Source organism: Apteryx mantelli, chromosome 10 (assembly GCF_036417845.1).
Source record: "Apteryx mantelli isolate bAptMan1 chromosome 10, bAptMan1.hap1, whole genome shotgun sequence".
NCBI lineage: Eukaryota > Metazoa > Chordata > Aves > Apterygiformes > Apterygidae > Apteryx > Apteryx mantelli.
Window position 1 is genome coordinate 23,238,753 of NC_089987.1, and position 21,646 is coordinate 23,260,398.

The 21,646-nt window shown below is 40.3% G+C and overlaps 1 protein-coding gene and 1 non-coding gene across 11 annotated transcripts in view; both read left to right on the top strand.

The window, feature by feature from the left end:
- The window catches only part of CNOT1 (CCR4-NOT transcription complex subunit 1), a 64,534-nt gene that overhangs the window by 15,861 nt on the left and 27,027 nt on the right, over window positions 1-21,646 (top strand). For 3 of the 10 annotated variants that reach the window (XM_067302713.1, XM_067302712.1, XM_013948585.2), the window contains exons 9-21: window positions 1,736-1,862; window positions 2,164-2,274; window positions 3,821-3,991; window positions 4,594-4,721; window positions 5,784-6,024; window positions 7,529-7,648; window positions 8,720-8,842; window positions 9,076-9,227; window positions 15,475-15,625; window positions 17,013-17,214; window positions 17,631-17,777; window positions 18,911-19,035; window positions 20,010-20,296. In XM_067302713.1, the coding sequence (XP_067158814.1) occupies window positions 1,736-1,862; window positions 2,164-2,274; window positions 3,821-3,991; window positions 4,594-4,721; window positions 5,784-6,024; window positions 7,529-7,648; window positions 8,720-8,842; window positions 9,076-9,227; window positions 15,475-15,625; window positions 17,013-17,214; window positions 17,631-17,777; window positions 18,911-19,035; window positions 20,010-20,296 (2,085 nt within the window). The remainder of the gene's footprint in view (window positions 1-1,735; window positions 1,863-2,163; window positions 2,275-3,820; window positions 3,992-4,593; window positions 4,722-5,783; window positions 6,025-7,528; window positions 7,649-8,719; window positions 8,843-9,075; window positions 9,228-15,474; window positions 15,626-17,012; window positions 17,215-17,630; window positions 17,778-18,910; window positions 19,036-20,009; window positions 20,297-21,646) is intronic. The other 7 variants (XM_067302716.1, XM_013948586.2, XM_067302714.1 and 4 more) reach the window with 4 other exon arrangements.
- LOC136992900 (small nucleolar RNA SNORA50) lies at window positions 15,953-16,088 on the top strand. The gene has a single exon (XR_010885340.1). It is a non-coding gene; the product is annotated as a small nucleolar RNA SNORA50 (small nucleolar RNA).

The following is a 21,646-nucleotide window of genomic DNA, read 5'->3' on the forward strand; positions in this document are numbered from 1 at the left end:
TCCACATGGAGTAGGTTACAGAAGAACTGAAAGTAGAATGTCACTTCAGGAGAGTTGACCAAGAGCAGCTTCCTGTTAGAACTGGGGTTTAATCAGGGTGGTAGGCACTATGATAGAGATTATTTGAAGCTGTAGAATCTACTCATGATACTGAATTGCTGACAAGAAAGCAGCTCTTGAAACCTGCTTTTAAAGTCTTTCTGCCCACTTAGGCAAGCTTATTTTGGTAAAATACAGCTGTCTTAAGCTTGCCCTTGTTTTATTTCTATATTTGTAGCCATTCTTCACCCACATCTTCAAAACAGTGTTCTGTTTTCTTCTTGCATGCTGTCCCTTGTTTGAAATTTTAGACATGCAGATCTGTTAACTTGACCTGCTAGAGCCTTGTGAAGTGGGTTGTCATTCAGAGAGCTGTGTGGACTTGCCCGGAGCGATATGAGCAATACTAAAAAACCTTTCCTTGTAGCAGCTAGCACAAGTATTATATTAAGTTGGTTATGTATGTTACATAGACACATGAAATGGTGAACAGGAATAGTTACCAGGAAAGTGGAAGGAGAAACCAGATTCTAATCAGAATGTGTCTATTGGAGAGCTAATTTGAATCTATTAGAAGTTTATTTCCTGTTGTATGTCTGCTGTCTCTGCACAAATCCAACTTGATTTTTGAATGCAGATTTTAAGGATGAAGGATAATATTCTAATGCTGGCAGTGATTAATGTAGGAGCTTGCAAGCAGGTGGCCAGTTTTGAAAGGGGACATAGTATTAGCCCTTGCTAACATCTTTTAAAAGAAGGTTTACCTGAAGCCCAAGCTAAGAGGAAATAAATGATTCTGTATTTTAACAGAAAAAGATAAGACTTTTGATCACTTTGGAGAAGTGATTGGAACTTGGACTATTTTAAGTTTATGTTTATGGAGTGAAATACAGAAGCACACAATATAAATAGCATGTTGGAGGTATTGAACGTGAATTCTCTAGTTAACACATGCCTGTTAAGACAACATATTTTTTGGTCTACACTGATGCTGTATAAATCTTAACTTGCTGGCCTATTTCTGCAATGTTCACATAAAGTGAAATAAATACTGCAAAAAAGGCCTTCAGTTCTAAACTAAGTACTTAACCATCTGCTCAGTGTTTGCTATTTTGGCTCCGTGAAGGTTTTTGCTAGTGACCTCTGATCAGAAAAGCTATGGCTTATATCAGTTTAAAAGACATACTTTCACAACTTAACTTTTCCATAACACACATAGTTTGAAGTGTGCATTGCTACAGCCTTTGTTTCACTTTTAGCTAGCAGAAAACTTCATTTTTTGAAGCTCTGTATCACGGGTCAGTGCATGGAAGTGCTTTAATAAAAATCAGAGTGAATCCTACCCTGTGTTATTACTTTGATAGAACATAGCCAGTAAAACACCTTTCACTGTGATTTAGGTAGACCTAGCTTTGAATCGAGTATATGGCAGTATATGCTTTATGGAAAAAATTGCATGAACTTTCTACTGAGTTTCTACTTGCTTGTCCTGGAAGGTTTTTGTTATGTTGGATCATTAGGCTAATAAAACTATGAAGTTGAGTGTATTTTCATATTTTGTAGTGTGTGCAATTATTTTCTCCCTGCAGTCTGCCTTGTCCCAACTGTATTTACAGGTCATGTTTTGGTCCATCTGTTGTATGTCATAGTAAAAGCTGCTTTAGTACTAAGGTGCATCTGTTTTGTTGTGTCTTAGTGTTGAAGAATGTCGCAACATAATCATGCAGTTTGGTGTTCGGGAGGTCACAGCTGCCCAGGTTGCCAGGGTTTTGGGGATGATGGCTCGAACTCATTCGGGGTTGACGGACGGTATTCCATTACAAGTGAGTGGCCTACTGGAGTGGCGGTTATGTGTATTTTAATAAGCAGAACCTGGGGAAGCGAAACTCTCGCCTTAAACTTAAACATTGACTTTTATTATTCAATATATATACTTAACTGTTAACTGTTCTGCAATAAATGTCTATAAAATACTCTTGAAGGACATTCTCAGGAGTGCACAGCTGGTGTCTTTGCCGGTCTGAACCTGTGCTTTCCTTCACGGTGCAGAAAGTTGTGTAAGCTAGTGACTTTTAAGGTGGTTTTATCTTTAACTAGTATCTGACTAGTGTATTTAACTTGCAGTCTATATCGGCTCCTGGCAGTGGGATTTGGAGTGATGGGAAAGATAAAAGCGATGGAGCACAAGCCCATACCTGGAATGTGGAGGTCTTAATTGATGTTCTTAAAGAGCTGGTAAGTTTGAGCATCTTGCTCTTTAACGCAGAACATTTGAAGGAAGGTAGTGTCTCAGTGTGAATATAAGGCTTAATAGGCTCCTAAGAGCCTGAATGGCTTTGAATCTTATTAATGTAACTGCTCTGCTCTTCTTAAATGATTTTTTTTTTTCCTCCTCCTCTTGAACAAGAATATTTTGAGGAATTTTGTTGGAAATAAAAACTGCCTGTGCGGCTGACTTGCGTACAAATTGAGATTGATTCCATACTGTTTGCTCTCATGTACTCCAGCATGTGCTGTTTGGGTGTTTTATGTTGAAGAACTTCTTTCTGCCCGTGGAAAGAGGTTGTGCAGCAGGCACCCTGCTTTCAAAAGCTGCTTACTTGTAGGCATTCATGATGAAAATGAAATGTAATGTTTTCATTCTGTTTCTAAAATTCTAAATGCTTGTGTATGATGACAAATTTCAGGAAAAAGAAGTTTTCTACCACTTAATAAGTATCAACTGTTACAATTAACATAGTGAAGCTTAAGTACTGCTTCCTTCTTTGTCCGTTTTGTCGGGTATTATGCTTTTTTTAACCTTGGAACATACAGCTAGCTTGCTCTCCATTATGTAATAATATCTGAATCCTGCTTTATGCTTTATAGATGCTAGTAGGTTTTAGTTGTTAATTTAGGTGTACTATTATAATTATTACAAAGATTGTATCTTTTTTATTTTATTTTTTATTTTATTGTATCTTTTGTTACATTCAAGAATGCTATCAATTTTTTCATTGTATGACAGAATATGCATCTTGCAGAAATAACTGGCAGTAGCTTACACAAATGGCATGAGTGTTCTTGTCAGTTCCTCCTGTTGTCTAGAAAGTATTTACTGTTGTTCAGACACTTCATTCTCTGCCCCCCTTTCCATTTGTATAAGTGTATTGGAGTCTTTTTCTCACTGAACTGATATGTTTCAAATTTACGTTGTGTTGCATCAGCTTATCAGAAAACTGGCAAGATGAGCAGTTAGTAATTCCAGGTGCTCACCTGCCTCTGAAAGGAGAGCTCTGCATTCCATGATGGCCAGAGTTTCCTCCATCCTTGTGCTTTCATCCTACTGTTGAAAATGTAACGGGTGCTTTGCAAGTATTGGCACTGTAAATTCTTCAGTAGGAAAAACAAGTTCTGCTTGCCAGCCGGTCAGGCCCTACCACCTCTTATTGGAGAGCAGAGGGGCATCTACAAATGGCATGAGCTAGTATGCTGAGGAGGGAACTGTTACTTTCTTAAACTTGCCAGTTAAACGTTTGGAAGGGTAGAAGTTTTACAGCTGCTGACTGCAGTGCTTGAGGAAATGCAAACTCACAGGCTAGTTTTGGACATTATTAAGTTGCATTAAGTTCTCTCAGAATTATCTAAATCTAGTTCTTTTTAAAGCAAACAAGAACTTTGCTTTCAACTAAGAGGTGGATGTTATGCTGAGCAAAATACTAATGAAGTGGGGTTCTTGCTAGAAAGTACTGGAGACTAATGCTTAAGGCTGACTAATTTCTCTTGGTTTTACTCGTTGCAGAATCCTAGTTTGGACTTCAAAGTAGTAACCTATGAATTGGACCATCCAGGATTTCAGATTCGTGACAGCAAGGGCTTGCAGATTGTAGTGTTTGGGATCCAGAGAGGGCTAGGCATGGAAGTCTTTCCAGTTAATGCCATATACAGACCTTGGAAACATGCAGAAGGCCAGGTAGGCTTACCAGCATTTTAGCTTTATTTATTCGACACTTAAAGTTGCTGAACTTCTGGAATGGAGAATGCAGGTTGGTGTAATGAAAAACCTAATTTCTAGACAAAGCAAATTTGAGAACTAACAATATAATGATTGGCCTAGAAGGCATAGGCCTCAGGTATATTACTAAAGGACAGTCTGTTAATTGAACTGTGTCTGCATTGTTTGGGAGCAGTTCATCTTCACTTACTCTGCTTCTATGATGACATTGTCTTCATTTTTCGTAGTGTTCTGATTTGCAGCTGGGCTTGGAACTGTTCTGTAATGGCTGTGTTCTGAGGCTTTTACCTGGTTACCCAAAAAGGCTAGAGCTTTGCCTGCAAAACACAACTCTCTCTGAACAGGTTCCCTTGGCACAGCTGTGATTGTCATCCTCAGAAATACTGAGGAGAAATTCTTGCTCTAGTGAAGTTCAATCTTATGTAAAACACACCGATAGTAGATCTTGGCTCATTTCTACAGCATCTGTTCATTTGTGTCCCTCTTGGAAATGCATGAGTTGATGAAGTAGAACCTGAAACTCTAAAGACCTAAACTATTTTTGATATCATTTATTCCAGCTCTCCTTCATTCAGCATTCCCTCATAAACCCTGACATCTTCTGTTTTGCTGACTACCCTTGTCATACTGTTGCCACAGACATCCTGAAAGCACCACCAGAGGATGACAATCGAGAAATTGCAACATGGTAAACCTCCTCTCTCAACTGCTTTTCTTGCCTAGATATAGAGTAAGATTACTTCTCCAGTCAAATACGCCTTTCTGTTCATGCAGCATGACTTACCGTAGCTATGTGTACGTTCCAGTAGGTCGGCCGTTAGTACTTGTTCCATGTTTGATTGGTGAAAGCTCTTGTATTATCAGAACTTCCTATGTACTTCCGTAATATCTGAAAATGTACTGCCAGTTTTATTGGAGTCGTCTGGTTGTCTGGAGAATTCCTACTAATATATTTTGGCAGATGCTATGGACTGAGAGGAGGGGTAGAGTAAGGATGAATTTCAGCTGTCTTTCCTAGGGTGACATTAGAGAAACTTGCTCCATTTATATGAAATAAGTTATGGGTTTTAAATAGTAAATTTATATAGCTATTGCTCAGTTATTGCACAAAGCTGAACAGTACAGCTTTTTCTGAGCTGATCATTGCATCCCGTCTTTTGACACAGTACATGAGGTTAGTATCTAAGCATTGACAGTTGAAAGCTGCTTGCTTTTTTCTCTCTAAGTTTTGTAGCTGATTTCAGTGAAGATTTGCTTCTGTTCCTGTAGGATGGCCCAAAATAGGCAATCAGAGCATATGGGTAAAGTGGGACAAGATGGCAAAGGTTACTTGTCTGTGAAGTAGACAAAGCAACTAGAATATCTTCTCCAAGTTTCAGAGATGGGGACTGTGAGGTGTAGAAAGTTCCCTTTCTGGAAGTGTATTTCAGGTTGAATTATCCAGGTGACTCACCTCAGGCTAAATTTTTGTCATTGGTGTTCAATCTTCTTCCCTAACAAAATAAGCAACTCTTGATCTCATATTGTTTTGTGAAATCTGAGTCATGTTTCTTAAATAAGAATGTTCCTATAGGCGTAACTGTATGCAATAGGAGCTCCGTTATTAGGCTGCAAGTTGCTTGCAATGGGTGCTAGTTTATATTGTCTTGCAGTTCATGCTACAAAATGCTTGAATCCAGGATCCTGCAAGTTAACTACTATTTAATTTTTTGGGGGGGTTGTTTGTTTTCTTTTGTTTTGTTTTTGTTAGGAAGAGCCTGGATTTGATTGAATCTCTGTTACGATTGGCAGAAGTGGGACAGTATGAGCAGGTTAAGCAGCTCTTCAGTTTTCCTATCAAGCACTGCCCAGATATGTTGGTATTGGCCTTATTGCAGATCAACACTTCCTGGCATACCTTGCGCCATGAACTCATCTCCACGCTCATGCCAATTTTCCTTGGCAACCATCCCAACTCTGCCATCATTTTGCACTATGCATGGCATGGACAGGTAAGTGTTTTCACTGAACGTGCCTGTAGTTTGTCTAGGTAACTGGAAGCTCGTTAAACTGGTTGTACAGTTAGAACAGCAATGCCTATATTTGCTTATGAACAGCATAGTTTAAAACTCAAGAGGTAAATTATCAGCACTTTACGCAAAATAATGAGTTGTCCCCTGTTCCCCCCTCCCCCCCCTTTGACGTAAATCACAGCAATTTGCTTCTCTTTGGGGAAATTTATTCAGAACAAAAAGTAGTCAAAATTCACTGAGCAAATATTCCAGGAAAAGTGTTGAGACCAAAGTTAAAAAATATATATATTTTTAATAAGACAAACAAAAATGAAAAACATATGTTGAAAGTATAGAAACTTCAAGCAGTAAGAGATGAGAAGGCTTAAAATGAAATAGTCTCCATTGTACTTCCTAAAAGAGGGAGGCTATTCTAGGTATAAAGAAACTGCTTATACCATAGAAAGTTTTGAGTGTTATCCAAAAACATAGGACTGGCCGCAGACTTTCTTAAAGGAGATGCTCCTTGCGGAGACAGGGCAGTGTACACGCAAACCCTGTCCTTTTAATGGATAAACAAGTAGGCTTTTATGGACTTGCCTTTCTTACAGTACAGCCTTCATCATTGTTTCCACTGGTAGTTAAGCAAATGTGAGTCATAGGAAGAAACTTGTGGCAGGGGAAGCCTCTGGGGTGGGGAGTGGGAGGAAATTTGCATTAGAAGAAAATCTTCCCCTGCTCAAGCACAGTAGAGTTGATGCTATGAAGCTTGACCTCAAGGGTGTCTTGGTCCACACCTAGCTGAAGTGCTACTAAATTTTTATATTTTTCCTGATATAAATCTTGAACTGAAGACTGGAGGGGGGCTGACTGTGTATTTGGGTTTGAGGTGATGTGTTTTGTTGCGTAAGGTCTTGAAATGGCAGAATATGCGATTTTTCAGCGCTGTAGGGTACGGTTAAAAGTGCAGAATGATACTGTGTGTCATGGGGCTGCTCTACAACTTGAGAATGTTTGGCTTCCCCAGATGAGGGAACCTTACACAAAACCCTTGCTGCCATCAGAATCTTATTTGTGTTGTAATTGAAATTTGCCCCTGTGTGAGCAGAGAGCGAGATAATTGTCGTTTTTTTCACCGTGTTAAGGTGCAGTGTTGCAATTCTCGCTTCACGAGAGCAATGCGAGCATAAAGTTTTGTAAGTGGTTCATATATTTCAAAAGCCATTTTTCTGCAGTTGAGAGGAGTTAGGCTTTTACAGTGGTAGGAGTGACATGGGGTATGTTCATATTCATCATTCACAGTCATTCTACATCCTTTACTTGTAAGATCCTGGATAGTTTTATTATCTTGTGATAAGAGCCAGAATAAGAAACTGAACTCTGAAGCTAGAGAGTAAATATGTTTGCATGTTAAGATTTAGAGGTGAAATATCCTACTTAATGTTTAAATAGTTGATCTTTTTCCTAGAGGCCTGAAGTACAATCCTAATTTAATTCTCCTTAGGGTCAGTCTCCTTCGATTCGCCAGCTTATCATGCATGCAATGGCAGAATGGTACATGAGAGGGGAGCAGTATGACCAGGCAAAACTGTCACGTATTCTTGATGTGGCGCAAGACTTGAAGGTGAGTTTTGCAAAACACTGTCATTATTTTAGCTGTGGTGTCTTGTTCAGACTTGTTCAGTTTATAACAAAGCTAAGCTTAACTTAGATGTGACTAATTTAGTAAGGGTTGCTTTGTTTAAACATGTCTGAGTTCAGTTGTTGCTGTGCCTAGTCTTAAGAGTGTGTATGTTCACATGCTTGTAAGTGCTCTTCAGCTGAGTTGTGGCATCTGACTACAGCTGCTTTCTAGCCTGCCCAGTTGTGAAGCCAAGACATTTTTACTTGGTGTTTGCAGTAGAGTTCCTACATTAGTTGGTTACCATGGCTTAGCTGACAGGTATCTCACTAAGCGGTGTAACTGAGCTGCTTGCTGTATGAACATGCCCTAAATCCAGGAAGAGTTTCAGCTGTTATAACTTTGAATACCTTTGAAATGGGAATGTAGAAAATATTCTTCAGAAAGCTGTATAAAGGTGACGCTACTGAGCTTAATCAAATGTGGCTTTCTTAAGAATACTGCTAGCTTTTCAATTGTTTACAAGTTCACAGAAGAGACTGGAGAATGTGACCGAGTTCTTTGAGGCCCTTATCACCCGTTAAAGATGCAAAATAATTGGGTGTCGCAAAGTGCAAGAGCACCAGCTGCTGCTTCAGATCAGTTTTGTCGCATCTGTTACTGTGCTCAAAGATGAGCACTTTGAACAGATGTGTTCAACTGGCTCTGAAGTGGTTGGGTTGTGTTTGCAGGGAGATGCTAGGCTATTTTGATTACTTTTGTTGCCATAGAAACTTGTTAGCTCTTGGCCACTTGCTGGTGGTAGATTTTCGTGTAAAGGAACCTAAAACCACAAGCGCAAGGTCACTTCAAGACAGTAGAACCATGCTTTCAGAACTAGAGCTCTTGCTTATTTGTGTTACAAGTGAGCTATAAGTAAGTGAAGCTAATAGTACCAATCTTTTTGTTGATTAAGAAAGCATAGCAGCATGTGAAAGCAAGACTTCTTACTAAAAAGTACATGGGGATTAGAAAGAAAAGGAGAAAGGATATCCTTGTGTTTTCACTAGTAGTCTTCTAATTTTTTTTCTTTAGGCCTTGTCAATGCTGCTAAATGGTACTCCATTTGCCTTTGTTATTGACCTTGCTGCACTTGCCTCTCGACGGGAATACCTCAAACTTGACAAATGGCTCACAGATAAAATTCGGGAGCATGGGGTAAAGCAGGATTTTTCTTTTTATTTCTGCACTCTATTATCAGTGACTAACTTAAGTCACTTTAACAATTTTATAAGTAGTGTTGAAGTTGTGGAAAATGTCCATGGTCTCATAGTTCAACATTTTCACTGAACTATAATAGCTTAGTGCGATTCTTTCCACCGTGCAATTGCCAAGTTTGAAAAAGTGTCTTGGATGCAGTTTGGGAGATTAAGATAACACTTCTTCCTCAGGAGCCCTTCATCCAGGCCTGCATGACTTTCTTAAAGAGAAGATGTCCATCTATCCTCGGTGGCCTGGCTCCAGAAAAAGATCAGCCCAAAAGTGCTCAGCTTCCTCCGGAAACCTTGGCAACTATGTTGGCTTGTCTCCAAGCTTGTGCTGGGTAAGGATTACCTTGCATATAGTGAATGTGTAATATGCTTGAAACTTGGTTGTTGACCTTGTATTGCATGTGTTCACAGCTATTTTGGAATTTCATATGGAGAATGGAGTCACTGAGAGTATGCAAGCTTGCATGGCTAGGTTCAGTAGCATATATTTTAATTTTGCAGTGAAACTTTCATTGTAGGCTTAGTCGCAAGAGCTTGAAAGAACATTTTTGTCTCTAAGGAAACAGGTGAGGTGCTGTTGGTAACTGTGGGATGGCTGGTTAGTCAGATATTGGCTTGTTGATGACTATATACAGGGCTGTAATTTGGACAAAAATGAATATAGGCCATAACTACAGAATGAGATGGCGTCTTGGAAAACAGTGATTGTAGAAAGGATTTCATGGTTGCAGTAAGCAAATTCTTCTACGTGTGAGTGGCTGTTACCCTAGCAGAAAGGGCTAATGCAATCCTTCATTGTAGGGAAAAACTTGGTGATTGTAATTTAATTGAGACTGCAACCAGAAATGTGTAACTACCATTGTCTTTATTTGAAATGCTGGCAGTCGCAAAAGGTAGTCGAAGGATGGAAAGTACCTAAGATTGTCTGTAGTTCAGTTTGTTTGGTGAAAGTCCAAAAGGCAAAAATGCTGGTCCTAGAGAGCTGTTCCATCTGCTAGAGGGAGTGGTAGACCACGGAAAGACTAATGGAAACTTAAATTGGACAACGCAATTTTGAAATGCAGTGTTAACGTTTAGTAAACATGACTAAACATTGAAAAATATTCAAGTGGTGTCACTTGATACTGTCAGATCAGGATGTTATTCAACTTTGGTAATCCTTCAAAAAGATAAATTAGGCTAGTGCAGTGTGACGTACGAGCCAGAGGCTGGAAGCTGGCGATGGTGCTGCTTTTGGCCTTAAGCTTTGGCTGTAAAAGGGGCTGGCATCTAGGAGTGTGTGTTACCTGATCTGAGGCCTATATTGTATCCCTAAATGTATCCTTTGGTGTCTTGACAGATGTAAGAAACATCTTTAAAGGTACACAAGAGGTTCCTGGTTCTCATGTAGACACCAGGAACTGAGTATCAACACAGAATTGACGCGATTAGTATTTGAACTGGAAGGGAACGTAGGAGGTACCTGGAGGATTTGGGGAGAAAAGGCTCTGCTGACTTCTATTGGGACCACTGCAATTAAACTTCAAAATGCTGTTGAAACATTATTTCTGAACCATATTATGTAGTCCATCTTTTGGCCTGAGAAGATTGCTGTTACTTTTCAGCTCAGAGTGCATCTTGTTGCAGGACTGTAGTTCACAAGTTAACTTAAATTTGCATGTTACCATGTCCAGGCTTTAGAGATTTAATAGTTAATTGTAGACTTGACTTGCATCTAACTTCACTGTGTTCTGAATCTTAATGTGTTACCAAGTTTTATTTATTCATTTAATTCCAAAAGCCACCAGTTCTCTACTGGCACAATTTTCTCAGCTTTTTGTTTCTTTTTATGGCTCCTTGCATTCCCTTTTATGCAAGAATGTGACCTACTTGCAGTCATTTTCCATTAGTTATTCTCTTTAAGCTGCAAAGAGAAAATACTTAGATTTCCTTCATGATGCTATCACTTCGATTAGTTTAGGTTTCAGTCACAAATGGAAATAGACATTGTAAAGATTAGAAGATTAAAATCACAATAAATATTAAATATGGCTGAGAGGGTAACTCCTCTACACCAGCTGAAATCTGCCATTATGGGTAGTTGATTTAGGAGCAATTTCTTTAATTAGGTTGTAGTTATTACTTGTTCCATTACGTGTCCAGGGAGACGCTTTTCTTAGCTGCTAAGATGCTGCATTTTCCGAGAATCTTTATTTTTATACAACTTGTTTATCATTGGTGAGCCCTGCAGTTGTGGTACATAGCAGCGAGGCTTCAAAAAGAAGTAAGCGTTCCCTTTACTTGCGGTGTTTTTAAAATGAAGTCAGGGTGACCGTGGGTACTGCAGGCTGCCTTATTAAATGAGCATGGGAATTGCTCTTTCAGAGGTTTTGTAACTGCTTAAGAAAATCTTCCACCTCAAGGAGTCGGGTTGAGCTGAAAAGCAGCAGTAGCACCTATTTCATGCAACAGTGTCCAGGATAGTCCCACGTTTGTCGGTGTAGAGAGTGGTCATCCCTTCTAAATCACTGCCTCAAGAAGGGAAGAAACTTCCGGTTGTCTGTGCCTAGGAGAATGAAAAGGCTTTTTCTCCTTGCCTACATTTTGGTTCCTCTCTGAAGAGAAGGTGATAAATGCTTTGTTGGGGAGGGCTTAGATGGATGAGAGAGAAAATAGGAAGGCTAGTGGTGGAGATGGCTTATATGAATAAAGTAAAGAGAAATCAGAAACAGTAAACAAATAGGAAAAGAAATGAAAACTTATTCATCACTGACCTGGATGAAGGGACAGAGTGCACCCTCACCAAGTTTGCTGATGATGCGAAACTGGGAGGAGTGGCTGTTCCACCAGAGGCTGTGCTGCCATTCAGAGGGACCTCGACAGGCTGGAGAGATGGGCAGAGAGGAACCTCCTGAAGTTCAGCAAAGGCAAGTGCAGGGTCCTGCACCTGGGGAGGAATAACCCCATGCACCAGGACAGGCTGGGGGCTGACCTGATGAAAAGCAGCTCTGCAGAGGAAGACCTGGGGGTCCTGGTGGACAACAAGTTGACCATAAACTAGCAATGTGCTCTTGTGGCCAAGAAGGCCAATGGTATCCTGGGGTGCACTAGGAAGAGCATTGCCAACAGGTCAAGGTAGGTGATCCTGCCCCTCTACTTGGCCCTGGTGAAGCCACACCTGGAGTATTGTGTCCAGTGCTGGGCTCCCCAATACAAGAGAGACTTGGAGCTACTGCAGTGAGCACAGCGAAAGGCTACTAAGATGATGAAGGGACTGGAGCATCTCTCCTATGAGGAGAGGCTGTGAGAGCTGGGTCTGTTCAGCCTGAAGAAGAGAAGACTGAGGGGGGATCTTATCAATGTGTTTACGTATCTGCAGGGAGAGTGTCAAGAGGATGGGGCCAGGCTCTTTTCGGTGGTGCCCAGTGATAGCCAGCAGCAACAGGCACAAACTGAAACACAGGAAGCTCTGTCTGAACATAAGGAAAACCTTCTTTCCTGTGAGGGTAAGGGAGCACTGGAGCAGGTTGCCCCAAGAGGCTGTGGAGTCTCCATCTTTGGAGATATTCAAAACCTGCCTGGACGTGATCCTGTGCAACGTGTTCTAGGTGACCCTGCTTGAGCAGGGGGGTTGGACTAGCTGCTCTCCAGAGGTCCCTTCCAACCCCGACCATTCTGTGATTCTGTGGAAAAAGTATTTCACTGCACAAATGGAGAGAGAGAGAAAAAAAAATGTAGGTAGGGTGAAAGAATAGTGAGCTTGTGTTTTCCAGCCAGCTGGAGTTTCTGTTAAGTGGATGCTTTTGTTCCTCTAGAGCTGACTGACTATATGGTCTCTGTCTCACCTCTTTTCTCGTGTTTCAGAAAGTTCTCCTTTTTGCTGCTTTCCCTAGTTCTCTTCCTGGAATCGTTCTGATTATGTAAAAAATATATAAAGGCATCTAACACAGAATTTGAAAAAGTGAGCATCATCTTTAAGATGTAGTTTGATGCAGAAACATATCCACCTACTTACTGCTTCATACTCTTTGTATCAAATGCAGCTTTTGTAAAAGCCTGCGATTTTGTGCTATCTAAAAAAAATATTGTGATGTTTGCATTTTGATACAGCAGTGTATCTCCTGACATGATAAAAACATTACCCTCAATCCGTCTAGATGGCATGACATAAAATTAGTGGTTCCTAACAGGTCACTGTAAGCAGCAAACTTAGAATTGTCAGCCTTTCTCAGACTTCATTGGGGACTGCCATGTTATCAGTTAGCTCTTGCTACAGCAGATTAGAATTTGTTTTACTGAAACATGCTTTGGAATTAAAGGATTAAAAACTGCAAGCTTACTGCTACCAAGAAAAGGGAGTGCAAAAGACTGAGGGTGGTAACAGTTTTGAACTCGGCTCTTGGGTCCCCAGTCACATTCTCTGGTTAGCTCCAGTATTGTATGACCATGGGGAGTGTCTCCTGCATGAAGAAACCTGTACCTTCCTGCCTGTTAAATAAGTACACTTAAGCTTTGAGATCTCTGAAACTGTGGTTTTGGGGACATAGGTAAATACGTATTGTAGATACTGAAGCGACTGCAAGCTCTGCTCAGAACTCTGTCTTCAGGTCTGGTTGCACTTTCTTAAAAGAGAAAGTCCTCTCTTTCTTGTGGCAACTCCTATGTGACCAGGCTGTTTCCCAGACCGTATCTTAAAGGACAAAGAAGAAGAAATATCTTGCTAGGCACTTATAGCAGATGTATGGCTTGCAGGGAGGAAGCAGCTATAAACAAATGAAGGTTTTGTATGAGACAGCTTCCGAACAGTTTTTTGATTCAGAGACGGATGTGAAGATACAGGACTTTTGTTTCTGAAGGTCTAATGACCCCCAGATGATTAAAATGAGGTGGGCTTTTTGTCCGAGGTATTTGCTTCCTCAGCTTGATTAGGAGTAACAGAAGTAGATAATGTTTTGGAAAAATGTACAAGTTCTGTTTACATTTAAATGAAGGAAGAAAGCTAAGTGTTTCCATGCTTTGAGCTTATTTTGAAGGTAGGTTTCTGATCACTTTTTTTAATGTGGCTGCTTATGAGAGAATATTAAAACATCTGAAGGAGTCAGCTTGTGAAGCAGTTGATAGAATGCATGCTGCCCTGTATGTAAACTTGCTCGCGTATAATATCTCTCCAGATTCTCCCATTTGTCCCAGTGGTGCTTTTTCCCACGCTACATAGTGGAGCACAGGCTTTAGAGAGCAGCCAGAAGCCTTTACCTCTGGGTAGTCTGTAATGTAATGTGATACTTGCGCAAAACGGAAGGCTAGTCTGCACTTAACTTTCATGTTATAATTGTCAGGGTAGCTTCTCTTCCTTCCCCCCATGTCCCAACAGCTGTGCAGTAAAAACTCATGAAGATTCAGTAAAGATGAGGAATATGAGGGCCAATTTGATAAAGTAACAGAAGATATGTTGGTGTAGCTGCACCGAGGAAGGGATTTGCTGCTTTGGCTGTACTCACCTAAATGGCAGAATTGACGTTTAGGCAAGCCATAAATAATAGGTTGTCTGTGTTTGCCGAAGGGGAAATGTTAGCGTTGTGTTAGGACGTTTTTGGTTGGGTATGTCAGCAGCAGCACTAGCTTTCCTTCCTGTTTGGGAACCTGGTGGTCTGATCTAGAATAATTTGGAAAGAGGTGCGAAATACTGGTGACAGTACAATGCCTTCAAGACCAGGTTTGGGTTTTCTGTTGACTTTCTGATAAAATTTCCTTGAATAGTTAGTTCTTAAATTTTGAGCATGTGAAGCATGCCTTTCAGTTTATAGACCCAGATTAATTTTAGGGAAATCATTGTGTGGGGATATTTACCTCTCATCCTTTTGGTTTTGAGTACAAGCTTTAGTCTTGAAACTCTCCTTCTAAAGAGACCTTACGTATAACAGAATTCAGAGTGGGAACAATCATGAACCGTAAAGTTCAGGAGCAGGAAGGAGCCTTGAGGTAGAGGGAGCTGATTTGAACAGAGGATTGCAGCAGAAGCTGTTGTGTACTTAAATTCATGAGGCTGAGCTGCGTATAGCTCTAACATGGACAACGACAGGGGAAGAACATTGTGCTTAATCTGCTGTTCTGAGGGCTGGCGGAACCATAGAGGAAATGTAGAGAAATGTTATCTATCAGTCAGCACTTGCTTGGCTGTCTGTAGAGCAATATTTGAGGTTTTTAAAAATCCAAGGATGTTTTGGAGGCGTAGAAGTATACTAGCTAGAAGAAGACTTGAAAATGACTGAAGGAATATACTATTGGAGATGAATTTTTAAATTGATAGCTTAAAAAATTTTCTATTTAGAATATGGCCATCTTTCCTGGGACAAGGTTGAATGCAAGCTTTGCAAATAAGACGCATCTTCTGCTATGTTTGTTTTGCAGCTTCTAGATAAATCTGGAGTGACCTTGAGTCACGTAATCCCAAATGGACATTTGTGAATGGATTTCTAAAAGTTCTGATAGGATGTTGATAAACTAACTGTTTGTGAAATGCGGCCTGGTTTTCTGAAGAGGAAATAAGTTAGGGGGCGTGGGTTTCGTGAGTGTTCTTACTATGCTACTCCTCTGTTTTAGGAGTGTTTCTCAGGAGCTGTCAGAGACGATCCTCACCATGGTAGCTAACTGCAGTAATGTCATGAACAAGGCTAGACAGCCACCACCTGGAGTCATGCCAAAAGGCCGTCCACCTAGTGCTAGCAGCTTGGATGCCATCTCTCCTGTGCAGGTAGATAAATAACGTGCTACGTTTTCAGAAAGTGGTGATGATTAGCATTAGTTTTGCTTGGCTAGTTGAGCTCTTTCAGCAGAACTAAGTAAAACATCATCTGGCTCCCTTAGTTTTTATGCTTGCATGTCTAGATAATTTGCTTATTAACTACAGAGTAATGCCTGAGAGTTATAGTTCAGAGCTCTCTTTCACTTCACAAATGTTTGTAAGAAGTAACTGAAGTATAGCAGGATGGGAGCACTAAAGAGTGACAGAGATTTGGCTTATTTAAAATAACTGAAGGTTTCTTTAAAGTGCTAAAATTTACTAAGATTTTTGAGGATTAAGCACTGCCTTTGAACCTGATGTGTCTTGTTTGTAGCTTCACGGGCCAAGCAACAGTGCTAGAGCGTAAGGACTTGTTATAACTGGGGCTCTTCAGCTCTCAACTGAACTGCTCTTTTAAAAACAAGGTACATTTAAGTTACTCCCTGCCACTCACCATCCCTTCCTCCTCTGGGAGCAACACATTACAGACAGGTTTTGCTTCTAGCAACTACATTCAATGGCACATTTTAAGAAATGATGAAAAATGTTCATGTGAAATAGTGGCACTTCAGCATTTAAGAATGTCTGAAGCATCAATAGATAATGTAGGCTAAATATAATGAGCAGTTTCCCAGTGATTTATTACTTTATTGAAGTTGCTCATCAGATGTACCAAATATCTTGGCGACCTGCTGCAAAAATTTGATGTGAGCAAGTAGAGCAGCAAATGTTAGTCTATAGTCCTGTCATCTTTTGGATACGTAGTGCAGTTTTCTGCTGTTCCCAGTCAGGAGCTTTTAATTTATTGCTGTGTCACCTGATACTATGCCTTCCCTCCCACTCATCACCCAGATCTTAATGCCTTTTTTTTTTTTTTTTTTTGCTTTAAAATTACATTCAGGTAATGTCCAGGAAAACTGGACATGGTGGGATCCTTCGAACAGTTGAAAATAGTCTGTAAGCTTGACATGAAATAGCCTTTGTAAATCTTGTGGTGAGGTCTCAAACTGGAGAGCGTAGACTGCTCTAGTACAAAATAGTTAAGCACTGCTTCTTATCTCAGTGTTCACTGTTGTGTTGCACTTAACTAGAGACTCTGAAACAATCAGTCTTTATGTAAAACTATTAATAGAATGGGATTTTATGGGGTTGTAGAGAAATAAATGATATGGCATTTTGTAGACGAACAGATCTTTTGGGGTAATCTGGAAGACTTCACAGTTTAAAGTGACCATGCAGGAGAAACTCCTCTCAGGAGTGTTTTAATATATAGCTGTCTTTGTACAAAACCTGCCTAGAGTGGGCTTGATTGCAGTTTACAGCTGTCTGTATGTATAATCTCCCTTTCTTCATTCAGATCGACTCGCTTGCGGGAATGGCATCTCTTAGTTTAGGTGGCTCAGCTGCTCCTCATACCCAGAGCATGCAAGGCTTCCCTCCAAACTTGGGCTCTGCATTCAGTACTCCTCAGTCACCAGCAAAAGCGTTTCCCCCTCTTTCCACCCAGAACCAGACAACAGGTTTCAGTGGCATTGGAGGACTCTCTTCACAGCTTCCAGGTACTGCTGCGTGGTTTGAATGTTTATATTTTTGCCGTATCAATGGCAATGTCTTTGCCATGGTTGGAAATACTGGACAAAAGCAGCTCTGTTCTGTGCTGCGTGGGAGTGGATTATACAGCCCTCGCTACTAGGTCACCGCTGAAATAGCCCTTCAAAATGTTGCAACTGCAATAGATTGGAAGTTTGTGTGTTAGGAGGGTGAGTGTTTTGACAGCAGAGTAGGATTGTTTTGGGGTGGGGCAGAGGTGAATTGCTTGAGATGAAACTGCCTGATGTTGGATAGTTAGGAGCTTGCACAGCTCTGGGTTCCTGGGAATGGCAAGATCCTGTGACTGTGAAGTGCGTCCTGTGACTGTGAAGTGCATCCTGTGAAGGGTGCAAGTGAGATGACCGCTGCCTTGTTTGCTCTTCAGTAGGTGGCCTTACTACGGGTAGCCTGACCGGTATAGGAACTGGGGCCCTTGGCCTCCCTGCAGTGAACAATGACCCGTTCGTGCAAAGGAAACTGAGCACATCTGGACTGAACCAGCCTACATTCCAGCAGAGTAAGATGAAACCTTGTAAGTGGTAGTGTTGTCTGTGACTGTGAAGTGTGATTGTGGTCTGCAGTTAATCTGCGTTTCCTTCAGGGGAGGCTTGGGTCTGTAGGTGGTAAATGTTAGAAATGTGGCTCTTGTCTTCTGCCGTTAGCCTGAAAAAGATGCTTCTAAACTGCTATGCTAAAGCTTGCCAAGTAGCCTAGAGGGGAGTTTTAAATAAATAAAGCTGTTGAGCACAGGAAATACTACATGTTATGAATTTGCATGATCAATGTGTTTGTTTTTTGTTGTGCTGTGTCTTGAGCAGAAGTGTTTTTCTGCTCTTTACGGAGAGTTGCATACATCTTGTAAGAGTTTCTTTGTAACAATGTTAATCAAAGCTACTTGGGTAAGGTTGCAGCAGAGACCTAGAGAGGGGAAGCACTGAATTAAACTGCAACCTTGGGAAGAAATAGACTGACAAGTTGATGGGAAGATTTATTGGAAGGAATAGTTTGGTCCCTAACACCTGTAGTCTCTAACTCATTTATGCCTCTGAAGTATGCTCACAATGAAATGTTTAAGCAGTCAAGCTTTGCCTTTAGGAAAATCAGACTTTGCTTTTGCCTTTAGGAAGGCTGTGCGCTAAACCTCCACAGTGCTGTTACTACATCTATCGTATTTGATAGCTCCTCCATAAAAGCAAAGTTATAAAAGTCTCTACAGGTGTACAGTGGAGATAGCTTTAGTGACCGCTGTTTTTCTTTATGGGCTTGAGCATTCCATATATTTGCTTGAAGCTCACCGGCTGGCCTGAAAGTTTGTGTGAAAGGTTGTCTGCATGTTAGTGTTGTGTAGCATGCCTTATTCTAGTCTGTTTTGCATTCATTTGATTCAGGGGTTGGTTGAGGTTAGCTTGAGATGCAGCATGTTCTAGGAATACAACTGCATGAAGTTAATCCTTTCTTAAGGATTCAGTTCTGGTGCATAAACACAATTTACTAAAAACAGATTTTAAATAACAATTCGTATTTCCTTGAAAGGATAAATGAAATGTGTTTTAGTGGAGCAAGCAGGTTCTGTATAGACATGAGAGAGAGTTGAAAGGGGCTAGCTGAAATCCTGACTGACTGAAGTTGTTCAGAGCATGACTCCTGTTCCATTTTCTTTAACAGCTGACTTATCTCAGGTGTGGCCAGAGGCTAATCAGCACTTTAGCAAAGAAATAGATGATGAGGCAAACAGCTACTTTCAGCGTATTTATAACCATCCACCACATCCAACCATGTCTGTAGATGAGGTGAGTTTCCTTCTGTAGTAGTTGCGTCAGCTGTCTAGAAACTTGCTATACAGTTGACAGGAATTTTTCCTTCACGTATTAGTTTTAGTGGAAAACAATAGAGGGCTGGTGGTAGACACTTGCAGCATTGCTTTTTGTTTCATTGCAGTAAATAAAATAAACTGAAAGCATACATTTTTAGAAATACACAGAGAAAAATCTCAGTTGATCATTATGTTCAGCTTTAACTTCTGTGGACTGAGGATTTAAACAGTCTGTTTAACTCTGCTAGAATGATGCTAACTTGGGATGACTTGAATGTGAAGTGGAAGCATGTGTATTCAAAATAAGTGCTAAAGTGTCCCTTTAGGCAGTCTGCATAAACCATATTCTTATCTTGAACATTTGTTTTTCCAGTATCTAAATATGACTACAACTCGCACATATACAGAGGTATCCTTAGTTCCACCCGTACATTTCAATACTCATATTTCTCTATTTTTCTTGATTGCTGGTCATCAGCTGCTTTTTTGAATCTCTTGAGGAAAAACTGGTTGTAAAACCCCTAAAACATTAGTCTCAACTAGAGTATTTATCAGTCTGTGATGTACTTGCTCTTTTGGAGTACTTTTCAAGTCTACTTTAATATATTCGCATGGTTATAAATTATGAAAGACATTGAATATTAATTTTTGTTTTTCTGATTTTGAATTAATGGAGTAGGAATTGGCAGAAATAAGTTTCATTTGAAGACAGTTGCTTAGAAGAAAGGGGAAAAGACTAAAGTCTGAGATGAAACTTGTGCTGTAGAATCTACTGGCTAAAATGAGTGTGTGGGGGGGTTTTTTTGTTTTGTTTTTTTGAACAGTTATTTTGCAGTCTGGCTTGTGGTAGTGCAACTTAATGTTAGTAGTTACAAGTGCTCCTGAACCTATAGGTGTAAAAGGGCAGAACTGAAGTAAATCTGTTGGTAACAGTTTCTGATTTCTTTGTAGGTGTTAGAGATGCTACAGAGATTCAAGGACTCCAACATCAAACGGGAACGAGAAGTGTTTAACTGTATGCTGAGGAACTTGTTTGAGGAATACCGTTTTTTCCCCCAATACCCAGATAAAGAGCTGCACATAACAGCCTGCCTCTTTGGTGGGATAATAGAGAAAGGACTGGTTACTTATATGGCATTGGGCCTGGCCCTGCGCTATGTTCTTGAAGCCTTACGAAAGCCTTTTGCATCCAAAATGTACTATTTTGGTATTGCTGCACTAGATAGATTTAAAAATAGGTGAGTGTGGGGTTTTTTTGATAATACTTGTAACAGTGCATGCAATGTTTTGTTAAACTTGGACCTGCTCTAATTATGTGATATAAGATTACTTGTATATGTTAGAAATTTGTACGTCTAAACTTCAGGATTACTGCCGAGATAGGCTAAACTGAAATAAAATGCACTAGTTGAAAGGTAACTAGTTTTTTTTTCCAAATCAAAATGTTAAATGCAGTGCCTGTTTAAACCTGGAACAAACTGAGATGCTGAAACAACTTAGTAGACTTTGTTTATGGGAGTGAGTGAAGTGTTGAATGGACTGAAGTTGCCAGCTTGTTAGAAACTGAATGAGCGTGGTTATTCTTAACAGGTTTGCTCTCGCGGAGTGTCGCTTGCATTGTGAATGAGTGAAAGACTGGCTGGGAACTCGGCGTTAGGACTCTGGTTTGAGACAAATCTCAAGTGTGGCATCTCAATCAGCTGTCGCTCCGAGTATTCTTCATTAGTTATGTATAAGATTGTAAAGAATGTTACTCAACTACTGAAATTCTCTGGAAAGACCAGTTAGCGAAGCATTTAAAACAAAAAAGCTTTCTCCAAGCTCATAGTGGACTGCAGGTGGAGAAGCTCTCCAGGCAGACTGTCATAGTGGGTAGGATTGTAAACCCACTGTGGAAGACCTCCTTTTTGGAATGAGATACTTGAATTTGAGAAATATTGAAAAGTTTCTTGAAATTAGTGACTAGAAATGTGTGGACCTAAGCATCATAAGCGAGGAACATGTTATCTTCTGTTGTTCTCCTTTCATAGTTCGTCTGCCCCGCAGTATTTTAGCTGCCATAAAAGCTGTTGCTTGCAACAGTTTATAGCTAGGTATCCTGTTGTGAACTTAGCCTAACGAAATGAATAAACACACTTAAGACTGACATACTTGAATCTTAATCACCTTCTTACTCCTTTTCTTTAGACCCATTTAAGGTGGGACCTAAAGATTTTACTCTCAAAATGAGTGATAGTGTCTAGCATTCATAAGTAGAACTATAATAATTGGCGTGCATAGGTGAAGCTTCTGTCTTGGAAATTAGGGGCTGTTCTCATCTGCTGTTTAAAATAGTGAGCCACACTTCAAATTACTTAGTCAATGATCTTACTGAAAACACTGCATACAAATGCAATTGTGTACTTGGTCAGAAGTATAGATCTTTAGGATAAGATAGGTTGCTGTGAATAAATAACCTTGTGTTGTGCTGTTAAATCCATTTCCGATGGTTTTTGCCACAGAAATTACTTTGTAGAAAATACTTTGTTTATAGCACAGCCACTGTAAGTAGTCCGGAAGCAACTCTGTGATACGGGTGTGGCATACCA